At 38.0% G+C, this 17,771-nt stretch overlaps 1 protein-coding gene across 5 annotated transcripts in view; it reads right to left on the bottom strand.

Annotated features, from left to right (window-relative positions):
* The window catches only part of RAD51B (RAD51 paralog B), a 626,370-nt gene that overhangs the window by 568,023 nt on the left and 40,576 nt on the right, over positions 1 to 17,771 (bottom strand). For all 5 annotated transcript variants that reach the window (XM_032623573.1, XM_032623574.1, XM_032623572.1 and 2 more), the window contains exons 5-7: positions 16,148 to 16,284; positions 4,314 to 4,433; positions 2,220 to 2,403 (exon numbers count right to left, since the gene is read on the bottom strand). In XM_032623573.1, the coding sequence (XP_032479464.1) occupies positions 2,220 to 2,403; positions 4,314 to 4,433; positions 16,148 to 16,284 (441 nt within the window). The remainder of the gene's footprint in view (positions 1 to 2,219; positions 2,404 to 4,313; positions 4,434 to 16,147; positions 16,285 to 17,771) is intronic.

The raw sequence follows: 17,771 nt of genomic DNA, 5'->3' as shown, positions 1-17,771 counted from the left end.
TATGTGTTAGGCACTATTCCTGGTACTGAGAATAAAGCCATGAACAAAATAGACAGAATCCCTTTAACCGTACTATGGGGTGGTGAGGTCACACAAACAATAAACATAAATATATAATGCTAGAGGGTGAAAACTATGATGGAGGAACATAAAGCATAATAAGAGACATGGAGAGGCAGGGAGCGTGGTTAATACTTACATGGTCAGGGAAGCCCTCACTAATAACAGGAGACAATATGGATAATGGATATAGAGGAGGGATATTCCAGGCTGAGGAACAGCAAACTCTTCTTGGGGCAGGAACGTTTGTTGGCACGTTTAAGTACCAGGAAGCATAAGGTTTGCTAATTTGAAAGGTATAATGAACCAGAAAACAACACATCTTTTAAGGCATTTACTTCCATATGAAGCCACCTATTCAAAGTATAGCATAAAAGCTTAAAAGTTTATGATTTTCCATTTAAGTGAGGTAATTAGGCTAGGAAAATTCTGAAATTTCCTAAAGGAAGTATTTTTCAAAAGCCTTCTAAAACCAATACTGATTTGTCAGAAAAACCAATACCATACTGTGTTACATAAGTACATGTTATATTCTGCATTTACCTCTGAACAGAAAAACAAAGGCAAAGACAGAAGGATATGAGGATACTAAGTACCTGTTCTTTCAGAGGGCTCTATTAAAAACAAAGAAAAGCAGAGCCCCTTTCTCACTCAGGAAAATAAATAATCACCTCAGAAAAAACTTAAATACATTAGCCTACAATTACAATTTAAAAGCAAACAGGGACTTCCCTGGTGGCCCAGTGGATAAGACTCCACGCTCCCAATGCAGGAGGCTCAGGTCAGGGCTAGATCCCACATGCGTGCTGCAACTAAGAGTTCGCATGCTGCAACTAAGGAGCCTGCCTGCCACAACTAAGACCCAGCGCAACCAAATAAATAAATACTTTAAATAAATAAAAACAAACAAATATAACTTTTAAAAAGTGAATTTTCATATTTTACACAAGATTAAGTCAGACAACAATATGAATAAAATAAACATATATACTTAACTTTTCCATTCAATCAAGTAACTATAAAATATTTTTAAATTTCCTTATTCTCCTTGACCAGGGAAAATATGGATTTGAATTTGTCCTTTTAAGCAACTATAATAAAATTTAAAAGATAAACATCATCCAAGATAAGCTTTACAGCACTTGATTCACCAGGAATTATACCATATAATCCAAAATATGAATTTAAAAGCCATTAAAACATGTAGAACTTTTTGAATGCCACATTTTCCCCCTCGATTCTTGCTTAGGTTTATCAATCTCAAAGGCTATGTGGTAGTTTCCACTAACAGTACATATTCTCTATGTTACAAAGATCCAAGGTTTTAATTTTCCAAACAAATCTAAAAATTATAAAATCATCACTAAATTTCATCTCAGTTTAAGGAATTTTCCTATCTTCTGTTGAGATGATGCATGGCTAAAATTGAAAAGCCTGACAATGCTAAATGTTGGTGAGACTTCAGAGCAAGCTGCACTCTCCCACACACTCCTAACGGGAATATAACTTAGTACTCATAGCTTACCCAGCACAAACCCTTGAAATACACCTCATCTTCAGATTTCCTGATCACAATTCCCACTACTGAAAGTCATGCCAAGAGTAATTTTTCAAGTTTTCCTTACTTACGCTTTCATTACTATCACTCCAAACACCCTAAAAAATCAACCTCTGGCTTTTGAAGCAAACCAAATCCTATGGTGTACAAAACAGCACTGAACACAATAACAATGTCTAAACCTTAAATACTTATAAAACTGACAACTTCTGCCATAAAAAAAAAAGCTGTATAGAAACAGACACAGGCAATTTCATGGAGTTTTAATACTTATTACTTATCTCAGTGTGATAAAAGTAATATAAAAACATGCACAAAGACTAAACAATGAGAGAGAAGAAAAGTACTGACTAAAGGAACTTTGGAAAACAATATTTAAATCTTCTTAGGCTCAAATTGTGAAAAGGATGAAATAATCTCAAGAGATGAACAAATTTTAGAAGATGGTGGTATTTGCTATAGCAATTAGACTGTGCTACCATTAAAAAGTCATGTTTTAATTTCCTTTTAATTATATTATTTGATGTTATAAGTTAGTGAAAATATAAAAGAAAGGAAAAAAAGAAAGAAAGAGGAAAAAAAGAGAAAAAGAAAAACTTACTGGGATTGAAAATTCCTCAGCCAAATACTTCAAAGAGGCTGCTTCTCTTGCCAAGAACTTGTTCCTTTCTCTCATGTTGCCCTGAAGTTGTGTATCAAACTCCTTTCTTACCACAGAAGCAACAGAGTCGATAATCACAAGTTTAACTCCTTTTGAAATAATTTCTTCTTCCAAGGATTCAATCCTGAAAAAGCAGAATTTATAAATTAGTGGATAAATTTAAGGTATAATTTTAAAAAATAGGGCATGGAAAGGTTAACTACCTTTAAAACAACAAATTATTCTTCCCTAAATTGCAGTAATCATTGCAGATATTCAATAAACATACATTATTTTCAGCTCTTCTATATATATTGCACACTTTGGGAAATAGGCCAAAATGTTTTCATTTAGCTTCACTCCTTGGTTTCCTTTTCTTTTTAATCAAACATTTATCTAATCTACCTCAAATGTGAAACGTGTCGATATTTATTTCTCTTCTGACAATTTGTATCAGCTCAAATGTAGATTTTATTGCTTATCCACTTTTTTTTAAAATTAATTAATTAATTTATTTTGTCTGTGTTGGGTCTTCGTTTCTGTGCGAGGGCTTTCTCTAGTCACGGCAAGCGGGGGCCGCTCTTCATTGAGGTGCGTGGGCCTCTCACTGTCGCGGCCTCTCTTGTTGCGGAGCACAGGCTCCAGACACGCAGGCTCAGTAGTTGTGGCTCACGGGCCCAGTTGCTCTGCGGCATGTGGGATCTTCCCAAACCAGGGCTCGAACCCGTGTCCCCTGCATTGGCAGGCAGATTCTCAACCACTGCACCACCAGGGAAGCCCCCTTTGTTTTCTTATGATACTGCTAAAGCTCCAGTTTAGAGCAAAACTGCTTGCCGTAGCCTGGATCCAAAATGGTCCCTATTTACTCCCACCTCCTGGTATTCACATCCTTGTGGAGTCCCCTCCCACATTGTACCAGGGTTGTCCTGTGGACCAATAGCATATGACAAAATGACAGTCCACCATTTCTGAGAGTAGCTTGTGAAGGACTACAGCATCCATCTTGGGCTCTTTCTTACTTGCCCACTCTCTCTCAGAGCACTGGCTCTGGCAGAGGCAAGATACCATTGTGGACCAAAAATGTCACCTGCCACATCAGTAAACAAAGGATGTTGAGGCCATCAAGCCATCAGCCACTGCAGCTGCCCTGACTGTGCACCTTGAGGGAATTCAGAATAGAGAGAAGCAAGATACTGGCCCTAGACAGTTAAGGTGCATATCAAAGGAATGATTTCAATAGCCCAGACTCTTGCATCTTCCCATACATACAAAAGTGCTAAATTCATTAACTCAAGATGTTTGTTTTTTCTTTAATTTACAGTAATTTTTTGATGTTTCAACTACCTTGTTTTTGTTGCAAAAACTCCTATATCCTGGCTTCTCCCTTACCTCTTTGGAGCAGTCCCTCAGAGCTATCTGAGAGGCTGCCTCCTAGGCTTAAGTCCTCAGTATGTCTGCTGAATAAAACATAATTCTCAACTTTCAGGTTGTGTGCTTTTTTTTTTTTTCAGTCAACAACATGTTGTAAGCAGCCCTATGGAGAGACCCACACAGTGAGAACTAGAAGCCTCTCCAGGAAGGAAGGGAGGCCTTCCAGCAACTACATGAATGATCCTGGAATTCTCTAAGATTCTCCAGCCTCAGGTGACCCTTGAGATGACTACAACCCTGGCCAACAGGTTAACTGCAAGCTCTTGAGCAACCCTGAGCCTGAAATACTCAGCTAAGCCATTCCCAGACACCTAACCCTCAAAAACTATGTGAGATAACAGATGTTTACTGCTTTAAGCTGCTAAACTTTGGGGTAATTTGTTAATGGAACAGTAGATAACATACCACTTAATTAGTTAAATCTAAAACATTTTATTCATTTAAAATATTTTTCATTTTTAAAGAAATACTTCAACCAATAGTAGTAAATGAAGAACACTGAAATAATTATTTCTCATAATCCTAATTTGTAGGGACTTTTTTTTACTCAGAAGCTGAAAACATGAAAAACAAAAAATAAATCTTCAAAGTATTACTAAAATACCAAAATCTAAGACAGCATACCTTTGTAGAACTTCATCACAGCTGAGTTCCCGATAAAGATGAACTTTACTGCTTGTCAAAAGTAATTTTTCTTCAGTGTTAAAATATCTGGGAAAACGAGATTCTGCTATCTCAACCAGTCTGTGGAGGAAAAAATAGCACAAGCAAAAACAGTCAATATTTTTTTGCCATTTGCAGCAACATGAATGGAGGGCATTATGCTAAGTGAAATGAGTCAGATAGAGAAAGATGAGTACTGTATGATATCACCTATATGTGGAATCTAAAAAAATACAACAAACTAGTGAATATAACAAAAAAGAGGCAGACTCGGGCTTCCCTGGTGGCACAGTGGTTGAGAGTCCTCCTGCCAATGCAGGGGACATGGGTTCGTGCCCCGGTCCGGGAAGATCCCACATGCCGCGGAGTGGCTGGGCCCGTGAGCCATGGCTGCTGGGCCTGTGCATCCGGAACGACGGGAGAGGCCACAGCAGTGAGAGGCCCACGTACCGCAAAAAAAAAAAAAAAAAAAAAAAAAAAAGAGGCAGACTCATAGATACAGAGAACAAACTAGTGGTTACCAGTGGGGAGGGGAGGGGAGGGGCAGTATAGGGTTGGGGGTGTGGGAGGTTCAAACTACTGGGTTTAAGATAGGCTCGAGGGTATATTGTACGACATGGGGAATGTAGCCAATATTTTGTAATAACTAAATGGAAAGTAACCTTTAAAAATTGTACCAAAAAATTAAAATAAATAAAAATAGTTAATATTTAAGGCCACATAAATTTTACTTAGGAAACTCATAAGCCATAAGTAACACTGGAAAAAAAGTCTTATCAATAGAGCGGGTATTAAAAGAAAAAAAAGAGCAGGTATAAGCAAAATGGCTTCATACACAATTATGGAATGTAAGCCCTTGTTTGTAAGTACTAAAAGAGATTACCAGTCATAGCACAAGCCTAGCAAGGGCTCTTAATCTCATCTAATGCTGAGCAAGCAACATCTCTGAGGTTTAACATAAAAATACGTTTTTTTATAAATGAAAATTTGACTAGCACCATATGTTTAGTAAATAAGAAAAACGTTTTCATTTTCACAAATGAAATATATTTGAATATAGAATATTATCATTCTAATAATCAGATAGCAGTAAATCTCCATGTCTCAGACCAGAAAAATATGTTTTCTCAATTAAAACTTAAATACATACAAAATAAGTGCTATCCAATAGTTCTTTGGTAAACAGGAAACTATTTTCTAAACAAATGGATGTGTCCAATATTTCCTTAGTAAACAAAAAATTATTTTCTGAACACTGAATTCTGACCTCAAAGCTAGATCTAATGCATGGGGTAGGCTGAGTATTAGAGAGTGACAAGTTGAAGCAGATGCAACTATAATCGTTATTAGAAATTTCAAATATTTCAGGCTAAAAATACAAAATGTAAATCTTTGAGTGTAATTGTCTCCTATTTAAAATGATACCTTATCAGCCCCATACTTAACCATCCAAGGGTGACTGGGAGGAAGGACTATATACACTAAAACCATCCTATATTTTACGTTCCATTTAACAGCACAAAAGTATAAAAGAATAGTGTTTTCATTTCTAAATAGTTAATGAGCTCCAAGAAGAAGCTGAGAATGTTAAAGAGATAAAATAAGTTCCTCACATATGCCATACTCAGAAATGAAAGAGAAACTCTAAAACAGGAAAGAAAAAAAATAAAACTAGTTAATAACATTCCTTAAAAAGTATATTTTGGGGGCTTCCCTGGTGGCGCAGTGTTTGAGAGTCCGCCTGCCGATGCAGGGGACCACGGGTTCGTGCCCCGGTCCAGGAAGATCCCACATGCCGCGGAGCGGTCTGGGCCTGTGAGCCATGGCCGCTGAGCCTGCGCGTCCGGAGCCTGTGCCCCGCAACGGGAGAGGCCACAACAGTGAGAGGCCCGCGTACCGCAAACAAACAAACAAACAAAAAAGTATATTTTGAACAATGTGAAAAGAAAAGGCATCATTGGTTTGAAAAAGAAGAGGAAAAATTACTTTAGGAGTAAGGAACAGTACCGAAAGTTGTGTAAAAAGTTGAGTACAGAATGGATCAAATGACCATTCAGGAAAAGTACTTGAGAGAGGGAGGCACAGGGACTAGAAAAAAAAGGAGGAAATGAGGTTAAGTGATGAAAGCAAGAAGAAATGAGACGACACTGGCAAAGCAGAACGGGCAAGTTTTGAGAGTCTGGGGAAAATGTGTAAATTTCTTGATTAGGGCAGCTATTTGCTGAGTTTAGTGCTAGTCAGAGAAGTCAGATAAAAAGCTCTGACACTTGGAACCTGCTGATTTTTAATAGGATAGGGATGGTGACACCTGCCAGAAACATGGAAGTTTTTCAAAATTTGGATACCCAGTCGATTAGGAACCAGACTGAGAGTACCTAAGTCATTGGCAACAACAACTGAACAGCTGACAGACAATAATAATTTTCTGAATCTAACACTAGGCTGGATTTCAACCAGCAAGCAGCTTGATAGTCAAAGGCTCTGGAAACTATTTCTGCTCTCTCATTCCTTTAAAGGCACCTCAGAAGGAGGGTGGTCAATGTGTGGACCTGAACTAACCTTATCCACAGTTATCATGCTGAATACCTCTATCAAATGGATATTTACACACGAATATGCTGTCATTTTCTGTAAGTTTCTCCAAATGTTTTTCATTTTAGAAAAAGTATCTAAAAATATATAAATCAAAAACCAAATACAAATGTAGTATTCTATATGCCTCACATTAATCGTAGAATTTCTTATGACAATCTTCACCACAAAGATCTTTTTTGGTTACAGCCACGGAAAGAAAAGATCTTATGTTTTCCTCCCAGACATTAATTACATAAAATTTGAAAGCAGTGCCATCTAGTGGACATCTTTTTTATTAAAAGTACTCTTCTCAAAAGATGCATTTAAGATTCATTCATTCAATATTTGAGGACCTAATATGCGAGGCACCATTCTAGGAGCTAAGGATACAGCTATGAACAACAACAAGAGAACAAAACAAAAAAATCCTTCCCTAATGGAACTTACATGCTACTGAGAAAGACAAACAAATAAATATATATTAACATGTCGGATAATATGTGCTTTAAAGAAAAGTGAATCAGGTTAAGGGAACAGATTGTGACAGACAGAAGTAAGAGCTATTTCATGGAAGGTAGTCTGGGAAAGCCTCTTTAATACGGTGACATTTGAGCAAAGGTTTAAGGGAGATGAGAAAGTGAACCATGTGGCTATCCAGTGAAACAGCACACAGGAAAAGAGAATTACAGCAAGTGCAAAAGTCCAGATGTGGGAAGATACCTGGGGTGTTGCAGGAGTAACAGGGAGGCTTGTAGTAGCTGGAACACAGGAACCAAGAGGTGGAATAAAATGAAATAAGGTGAGAGAGCTAGCCAGGGGCCAAGATCACATAAGATTTTTACATTTGTGGGTTTTTCTGGGGGGGGGGGTTTAGATTTCATTTAGTAAAATGCGAAACCTAGGATCAGGACTGACGTGATCCAACTTCTTTTCTTTTCTTAAAGAATCACTCTAGCTACCAAATGTAGAAGAGGCTATGGAGGGGCAAAGGTGACAGCAAGATCAGCTAGTGCCTGTCGTCCAGATAGAGATGATGACTTGACCTAGAGAACAGATCAGGTGATTAGAAGTAACTGCACTCCAGATACAGTTCCATAGAGGATCGAAGGGATTTCCTGACTAATCGGATGAGCAGCTGGAGAAACGGAATTACCATTCACTAAAGTGGAGAAGACTGGATTCAGATCAAGGTTTTTGTTATAAGTTCCTCCTGTTACTTCACAGCTCTTTTATAAAAGAAAAGCTTTACATTAGTGACCACATGCCAACGTGAAACCAAACACATGCTTAATGTAAAAAAAAAAAAAAGTTTTCCAAAATTCTAGTTGAAATCTAGCATCATAAATGTGCTGAAATATAAGTTTATGGCTTCTCAAAGCTTCATGTAATACTGTCCTGTTGATTAATTCAATATGTACTTGCTTCATACTGTGGTATTACAACGTATAATAACGTGAATCTATTAGTTCCTTACAGATTCCAGAATATTCCAATGTTTTGTTTTAGTGATAATAAGTACTTATGACTAATTTTCATTTTCTATCATAAAAACTCTTTAGGATCTCCCTCACCACTAATTCACCTCGATTCACAAATGAGAGGACAGCTGGAACTGAACTAAGAAAAACCTATTCAGACTCATGAAACCATCTCAAAAAACTAAAAGGGAATTTATCTCCCATGTTGTTTGCCCCCTGGGTTAAAGATCTGGATTTGTACCAACTAGCAAGTAGGTAAATGGTCCTAAGACCACACTGGTATTGCCTCCAGAATCAGCCAAAGTCATGCTGGGCACTACCACTTCACGCCTCTCCCTGATACACTGGTTCAGAACGAGTGATACTCTAGGTAGTTTGGTAGGAATTAAAGGGCACTGGCTGTAGGGTACTTGGCACCCTCAGAAATGACATTAACACCAAGTACGAAACTTCCTTCAGATCTAAGCTTGGCCACTGCTTCCACATGGTACCAACACAACATATACCTCTCCTCTGTATACTTAGTTATAATAGTTATAATTTTACAATTTTGTGATTACTTGATTTTCTTCCTCCCCTGTTGGACTACATCTTTCTTCCTAGTTTTCAAAGCTCTTCTGATTTCATGACATCTCAGGAATGTCTACTTCTGCCTCTTACAATTCCAATTCTATGTCCCACCTCCCCAAGTCTCCATCTTCCAGGGTCCTGGGTCCCATCTCCTGCTTCCCCAGATCCCTCCGTCTTCCTCACACACATTCCACTTGCAGTTCTAAGACTGCTTTATTTTCCTTTATCCATTTTATTTCTCCCAAAGTTTTATTTAAAAATTTCTATTACTACTACCATCCATAATACCTTCCTTTTTTATTCTTAACCTCCAGTTCCATCTTTTTTTAATGATCCCCAATAAGGATAATATAGTATTCATTCAATTCATGTATACTGGAATTTTCATGGCTGCCAAAATTTCCATAGACGGGTCACTAACCTATTTATCTCTATTCTCAAGGTATGTACAGCATATAGCATCTAAGACTATATGAGACCCTAAGCAAAGTCCAATAGGTAAAACAAATAAAAACAGACTTTTCCTGAATCAATCAGAAGAATGAGATCCAGAACTCTGCCTGTTTAGCATTCCCCTCTCCCCAAGGCAGTCCCTGAGTACCTGAGGGTTTAGCACCAGTGTATACTATTATCTAATTATTAAGCAGTACAGAAATACAATTGCAGCCTGTGATGAACAAGCATGATTAACGTACCTCTCAAAGATATGTAAAAATGAGCTAGCTAGTGTATTGCTTTAAAAAAATATATAACTAAGCATTCCAAAGTGCTTTTAAGTATATCACCTCAAGGTTTTCTTTTCTCTTTTTTTTTTTCTTTCTTTCTTTCTTTAATTTTAGGCTGTGTTGGGTCTTCGTTGCTGCGTGCAGGCTTTCTCTAGTTGTGGCAAGCAGGGGCTACTCTTCGTTGTGGTGCACGGGCTTCTCATTGCGGTGGCTTCTCTTGTTGTGGAGCACGGGCTCTAGGCGTGCGGGCTTCAGTAGTTGCGGCACGTGGGCTCAGTAGTTGTGGCTGGCAGGCTCTAGAGTTCAGTCTCAGTAGTTGTGGCGCATGGGCTTAGTTGCTCCGCAGCATGTGGAATCCTCCCGGACTAGGACCCGTGTCTCCTACATTGGCAGGTGGACTCTTAACCACTGCACCAGCAAGGAAAGCCTTTCTTTTTTTTTTAATACATTTTAAACTTCACTTATTTTTATTTATTCTTCCTCTGTTTTCTTCCTCCTTCTTGATAAAAAGATATCTAGCAACTTATTGACAGAAATTATTTTCCACTTTTTTCACTTACCCTAAATTCTCTATATGTTAATCCCTTAATCTTCCTTCATGTTAATCCTTCAATTCACTTTCACATTTGTGTTTTTCTTTTTTAACTGATTTTTTAAAATTCATTTATTTTATTTATTTATTTTTGGCTGCGTTGGGTCTTCGTTGCAGTGCGCGGGCTTCTCACTGTGGTGGCTTCTCTTGTTGTGGAGCATGGGCTCTCGGAATGTGGGCTTCCGTGGTTGCAGCACGTAGGTTCAGTAGTTGCGGCACGCGGGCTTAGTTGCTCCACAACCCATGGGATCTTCCCAGACCAAGGCTCAAACCCACGTCCCCTGCATTGGCAGGCGGATTCTTAACCACTGTGCCACCAGGGAAGCCCTCATTTGTGCTTTTCGGAGAGCTTGTTTGAAGGACAAAATGGAGACAATTATCCATACAGAGACATACAGAAAGCTAAAGCGTATTCCTTTCTGGGTCTTATATTTTCCTGCTTTATCTCTTATCTGAGTCCAAAAACTATCCCAGTTGTGGGAGACAGTATTAATTACCTACCAATATCCATTCCCACTTCTTCCTTGCTATGGGAACCCCAATTTTACTCAAGCAGTTATGTTAACCAGCCCCATCACACTTGTTACAAATATGTTTTGCTCTCACTTTTCCATCCTCCCTTGCATGTAGGGGTGACCAAGTGAGAAGTCTGCAGAAGGATTCCAGAGCGTGAAAAGAAAATCAGCAGAAGGGAGGAGGCGGCTGCTCTGAAAAGCATATTTTCCTGATAAGAGATATAATTGGCTCTTTCTCTTCTCACTGACTCAAGCACAGAATGGATATTATGCCTAAAATGTACCAGCCCTAGGTCTCTATCATCACTGAGAGACAGAACCAGTGCCAGCAATGACCTACTCAGGTCTTCCTGTTATGGGGAAAAATATAAACCTCTTGTTGTTTAAGCCGCTTTTCTTTGTGTATCCAGTTGCTTGCAGGAGAAAGCTTCCCTAACTGATTGACCAACCTTCCCCAGTAACTCCAAATAGGAATCAAACAGTATTGTAACAGCACAAATGAAATGTGACCAAGCATCACAGAGCCAGCTCCATGCTCTGACCTGCCATGACAAACTCCAGAAGGCACTAAAAGAACACCAGGTCTGGCATCTATACAAAAGAGCATAGAGCATACGGACCTTTGATTCCACCTGATCCTAGCACCAGATCATCACACTTTTCAAGCGTTGCGGAGAATAGACTAGAAAAATAAAAACAATATAAATCTCAATCCTTGTCTTCAAATGACCTTCATAAGAGTTCCTTGTGAATTATGCAACATAATTCCAACAAAAGGGACAAAAATTTTACCACTCCATTTTCCAGCCTGCCTCTAATGCAAGTACTAAGTAATATGTACATAGGCAGGAAAAGATAATGAAGGAAAATAATTAATACAGAGAATGCAAAAAGTAGCCAATTAGACTAAATGCAAAGACAAAGAAAAACAAAAATCTCCACAAATTAATACGGAGAATGTAGACTAGTCACCTGCTACTGGATTTCACCTAATTCACTGATAGGTTTTTAACCTACTCTGAACTGTAATGCTGATAACAATGAAATAATGCAACAGTTTAAGAAGACATTGTAAACTCAGCTTTGAAAGTGGTGCAAAAAAAGCAAGAATCCAATTACAGTGAACTAAACTGCTGTTATCAGAATAACCTTAATCCTTCAATTCTTTAAGCAAATGCCCCAGGACCTTTGTAAGAGCTATTTATACATTAGCTATTTATTACCTAATTGGCTATTTAATACCTTCTTGGCTTATGAGTTGAAAGCTAGTCATTGGCATTTTAAAGAGTACCTTTCACCTGGACAACCTGAGTGAGCCAGTGTCTTTACCAGATTTAGCATGAAATATATTTGTCTTATCAGCTTTAATATCAAATGTTTCAACGTTCAGATTTCCTGTGGTGTCACATGTTTATGCTTCTGTTGTTTTTTTTTTTTACCATTTATTTGTTAAAGATCCAAATAAGTTTATCACATTACAATTGATGACTATGTCTTTTTCCCAGCTTTACTGAGATATAGTTGACATATAACATTGTGTAAGTTTAAGGTGTACAATGTGATGTGAGCAATATATTTTTTTTGTTTTGGTTTTTGGGGTTTTTTTTTTGCGATATGCGGGCCTCTCACTGTTGTGGCCTCTCCCGTTGCGGAGCACAGGCTCCGGACGCACAGGCTCAGCGGCCATGGCTCACGGGCCCAGCCGCTCTGCGGCACGTGGGATCTTCCCAGACCGGGGCATGAACCCGTAGTCCCCTGCATCGGCAGGCGGACTCTCAACCACTGCACCACCAGGGAAGCCCAATACATTTTTTTAAGCTCTATTTTTTTTTTATTGAAGTATAATTGCTTTACAATGTTATGTTAGTTTCTGCTGTACAATGAAGTGAATCAGCTATACGTATACATATATCCCCTCTCTCGGACCTCCCTCCCACCCATCCCACCCATCTAGGTCATCACAGAGCACCAAGCTGAGTTCCCTGTGCTATACAGCAGGTTCCTACTAGCTATCTAGTTTACACATGGTAGTGTATATATGTCTATCCTAATCTCCCAATTCATCCCACCCTCCCCTTCCCCCCTGTGTCCACATGTCCGTTCTCTATGTCTGCATCTCTATTCCTGCCCTGCACATAGGATCATCTGTACCATTTTTCTAAATTCCACATATATGTGTTAATATACGATATTTGTTTTTCTCTTTCTGACTTACTTCACTCTGTATGACAGACGCTAGGTCCATCCACATCTCTACAAATGACCCAATTTCATTCCTCTTTATGGCTAATACTGTTGGTGGGAATGTAAATTGATACAGCCACTATAGAGAACAGTATGGAGGTTCCCTAGAAAAACTAAAAATAGAACTACCATATGACCCAGCACTCCTACTACTGGGCATATATCCTGAGAAAACTATAATTCAAAAAGATACATGCACCCCAATGTTCTTTGCAGCATTATTTACGATAGGCAGGACATGGAAGCAACCTAAATGTCCTCGATATATCTTTTAAGTCTCTTTTAATCCAAAGGTTTATCCTCCAACTCTTTTTTTTAATCCTACAAATTGTTGTTTGTTGTTTTCCACAGTCTGGATTTTCTGATTACATCCCTCGGGTGTAGTTTCATGTGTTGCTCTCTTCTCTGTATATGTTGTAAACTGGTCGTTGGATCTGAAAGCTTGATCACTTTCCGGTTTGATTATTCTTCCATCAGCAAGTACCACAATGACTGGTTGCCTTTTTGTGATACTAGCACACTTTTCTGTTTATGAACTGTTTTTATTCACAACACTTCTGACACCAAATGTGTGGGTGTTCTATACTAAGCAATTTTCTAATTCCCTATGGACACCAACTGAGTGTCCTACAAGTCAATTCAATTCTAACGCTAACTACTAGGAGTTAACTCAGACACCGCAGGTTAAAGGCTCAGATTCACAAAGCTGCCCACACTTCAGTCTTCAATCACAAGTCCCAGGCCTCTGGTACTTCAGACCAACCAGCTATAAATCGGGAGTACCATCCCCCCCAGCACCTCAATGTGTTCACCAACCCAGAAGCTCTCCAAACCCTACCAGTTAGAGGGTTTTGTGGAGATTCCATTACATGGGCATGATTCATTAAATGGGAATGCTGACTGATCCATTTCTAGTCCCTCTTCCCTCCTCAGAGGTTGGGGAGGTAGGGCTGAAAGTTCAAACCTATAATCACATGACCAGTTCCTCTGGCAACCAGCCCCCTTCAGATGCAATCTAGGGGCCCACCAAGAGTCATCTCGTTAGCATAAACTCAGGTATGGTTGGAAAGGGGCTAATTACGAATACCAAATTATGCTCCTCTCAGCTCTATCACTCAGGATATTCCAAAGGTTTTAGAAGTTCGTTTGTCAGTAACCAGGATGACAACAAAATATGTATTTACTATATCACAATATTCAGTTCCTAGATCACTCGATTATTAGGGTTTATAATTTGGTTATATTATATCATTCCTTCGTCATTTATTATTGTAATACTTCTATAAAAAAGACATATTTGTTACTTAGTAATACAGTTCATATTGAAAAGAGAATAAATGCTTGATTTCCTTTTTTTTTTTTAACTCATTTTCAAAATAATAAGTTGCTTCTCCAGAATTCTTCAATGGTGATCAATTTGTTGCTTTTCGTTTTATTTATTTATTTATTTTTGGCTGTGTTGGGTCTTCGATGCTGAGCATGGGCTTTCTCTAGTTGCGGAGAGCGGGGGCTACTCTTCATTGTGGTGCACAGGCTTCTCATTGCGGTGGCTTCTCTTGTTGTGAAGCACAGGCTCTAGGCATGCAGGCGTCTGTAGTTGTGGCAAGCAGGCTCAGTAGTTGTGGTTCACGGGCTTAGTTGCTCCACGGTATGTGGGATCTTCCCGGATAAGGGCTCGAACCCATGACCCCTGCATTGACAGGTGGATTCTCAACCACTGTGCCACCAGGGAAGTCCTGCTTTTCATTTCTTAATATTACAGACTCATGAATTTAACCATATTCCATGTGTTTCAATCAACTTCTATTATTGTTCTACTGGTGCTCAATTTGTTTCATCTTTGGCCAGTGGGAGCTCTTCAGGTTGACTCCAGAGTCCTTCTGACACTCCCTTAGCTAGTCTTTGATAGCTTTCTTGCTATCAGATAAGATGTTTCAGACTCAACTTAAAAACCTCCTAATACTCTAGTTTCTCTTCAGATTGAATAAATCTTTTGCCTTTTACTAAAACAAACAAAACTTTCTGCTTCATAGCTAGAATCAGCCATTCCCCCATGGAACCCTCATTCCTTTTAGTAGGAAATGGTGTCTGGATTCCATGATCTGAGAGCAATACCTGTCAATTCCTTCACTTATCAAACATTTTCTGAGCAGTTAGTATGTGTCAGTCGTAGGATTTGGCTTTCAAGATACAAAGATATAACACAAACTCAAAGAGCTGACAAACCAGTGGCATATACTTAGAAAGAATAGATAATCAAGAGATGTAGAACAATGCAAATAAGCTCTAGGCAAAATAATCCATTTGAAATTTATCTGGTCAGGTAATACACTTTGATCTTTGTAGTACTCTTAGAGAGAAATAAGTAAGATTCACTGTGACATAACTAGAGAAAGACCCAAAGAACTATACCTATACTATACCTTGGCTAAGAAAGCAGAATTGAGTCATTCTCTAGATATATAAAGCACTGCTACTTATCAACGTCAATCAGAGCAGGGGAAGAGGAGATCAGACTTATCTTCAGGTATACAGAGTTACGCTAATGACTGAATGCCTTTCTCATAGAATGTTAAAATAAAGGTCCTTGCCAAACTAAGGAAATCTTTTCTTTCTAAGCATGCATATACTTATCATCGGTGTGTTTCTTGCATTTAATACCACACTATTTCAAAGATTAAAGTAAAATATTTCTCAAGCAAAAAATGTTTTGAAAATTGCAATTTTTCCATTCACTAATATTTTACTTCCAACTGGTAATTACTTACAAAGCAGCTTACCTTTTGTCTGTCTTATTAACCTTCCCTCTTCTCCATTTTTTACTTACATACCTCTCTCTGTTTCTTAAACTTGTTTCTTCCTGACTTTCTGCGAAACACAGCTTATTCAGGAACCCCACTCAAACCAGTAAGAAAGGGATAGAAAAGGCAAAACGAAATTGCTGCCTGTGTTAATTTTAAAAGGAAAATTCCTTTAAAACAGTATCTAACACTCTGTATTCTCAAAACTAAAAATGTTAACTTGTTTGTAAATGTTACATGCTGTACATAAGTTACAAAGATAAAGCATTCTAATGAAAAGTAATTAAATCTCCCACCTTTCAGCACTAAATGCTGACTCCGTGTCAACGTACACAACGGCTCCTTCTAATCCTCCCATGTTGGTAGGTAATGTAGCCAAAATGCTCATCATTATACAAAACTGAGTTTTTCCACAACCTGGTGGACCTGTAATCTAAAATTTAAAAAATTGTTATTTGTATAAACATTACAATCTAATCAAAGCAAAATCCTTTTAAGAACTTGCTACATATACAGTCCAACTAACCTGGGTTCCCAGAGAGAACATTCTAATACGCCCCTTGTATGTAATAAATTAACTTCTCCCCTATGCATCTGAATTGGTACTAGTTATGCACCATCCCTGGGAGAAGTGAGAAAATAGTCACGCAGACCATCCTCTGTGTTCTGTAGTTCAGATGAAAAACTGGTTGAGAAAGCCTTGAGGATTCATTTATAAATTCACAACTTGGAGTTCTATACCTTTTCCTCATTAAGACATTTATAGAAAGATCTTTAAAATATTTAAGAGGCTTTAATAATTGGTTTAGCATTTGTTATAAATTGGCCTTTCAAAACAATATTGTACAGTACTAGTACATTTGTACTAGTCCCACTAAAAGGTACTTTGATCTTTATTCTTAAAAGTATTTAGGAGTAAAAGGTATTGATACATACAATTTAATTTCAAATGAATCAGAAAAAAAGTGTATGTGTCTGTGTGTGTGTGTGTGTGTGTCTGTGCAGAAGAGAGATAAAACAAATAAAACAAAATTCAATAGTTACTGAATCTAGGTGATTCATACTTGGAAGTGTATATTTTAAAATTTTAGTTGGTGGAAAGCTATTTTGAGATTATAAAATTCAAAAACAAGAGGATATAGATGGAAAAGAATAGGACATTAATCACAGGCATATTTGAGTCCAACAGGAAGCAGTTAACAAAAATTAATTTGAAAATATTAAAAATATCCCCTTTAACATGCTATTTGTCATACTGGCTGTGGCATCCAAATTTTAAGAACCAAAACACTATCCCTTTTGTGAGGATAACACTAATGAACAATTTTTCACAATAGGAAGAAGGGAAAAGAAGAGGAGGAAAGGAGAGAAGAAAATCTCAGGTAGAGATGAACAGAAGTCCAAGCTAAGACTGAGACACACGAGATCTGAAGAAACTGTCTCAGATATACTATGAAGCAGGAAGAAATAAGAAGGGATGACCCAGGAGTCTAAATCATGGAGGCCAATGGTTCTCAAACATGAGTGAACATTAGAATCACCTGGCAAGCTCATCGACCAGCATTTCTGGTTAACAATAGGTCTGAAATAGGGCCTGAAAATTTACGTTTCTAGTAAGTTGACACTGATGCTGCTCTACATTTGAGAACTACTGTTTTTGGAATTTAGAGTAAGGGTAAACTTCATTTATCAAAGTTTAACATTAAAAAAAACAAAGGCTCACAAGCTAGAAAGCATGTGCTGATTTATAATCTCTAAAACAATGATATAGACTTTTAGGATAAATAATTGCTGCTAGCAGTAACAGTGTGCCAGATCATGAGTGATCAGTGAGAACTCCGAAGTTCTTTGATTACATACTCCAACAAACAAACCAAAAAAAAAAAAAATTTTAGTATGAACCTCCAATATATGCGTATG

Source organism: Phocoena sinus, chromosome 2, assembly GCF_008692025.1.
Source record: "Phocoena sinus isolate mPhoSin1 chromosome 2, mPhoSin1.pri, whole genome shotgun sequence".
NCBI classification, from domain to species: Eukaryota; Metazoa; Chordata; class Mammalia; order Artiodactyla; family Phocoenidae; genus Phocoena; species Phocoena sinus.
This window is presented reverse-complemented; position numbering and strand designations above follow the sequence as displayed.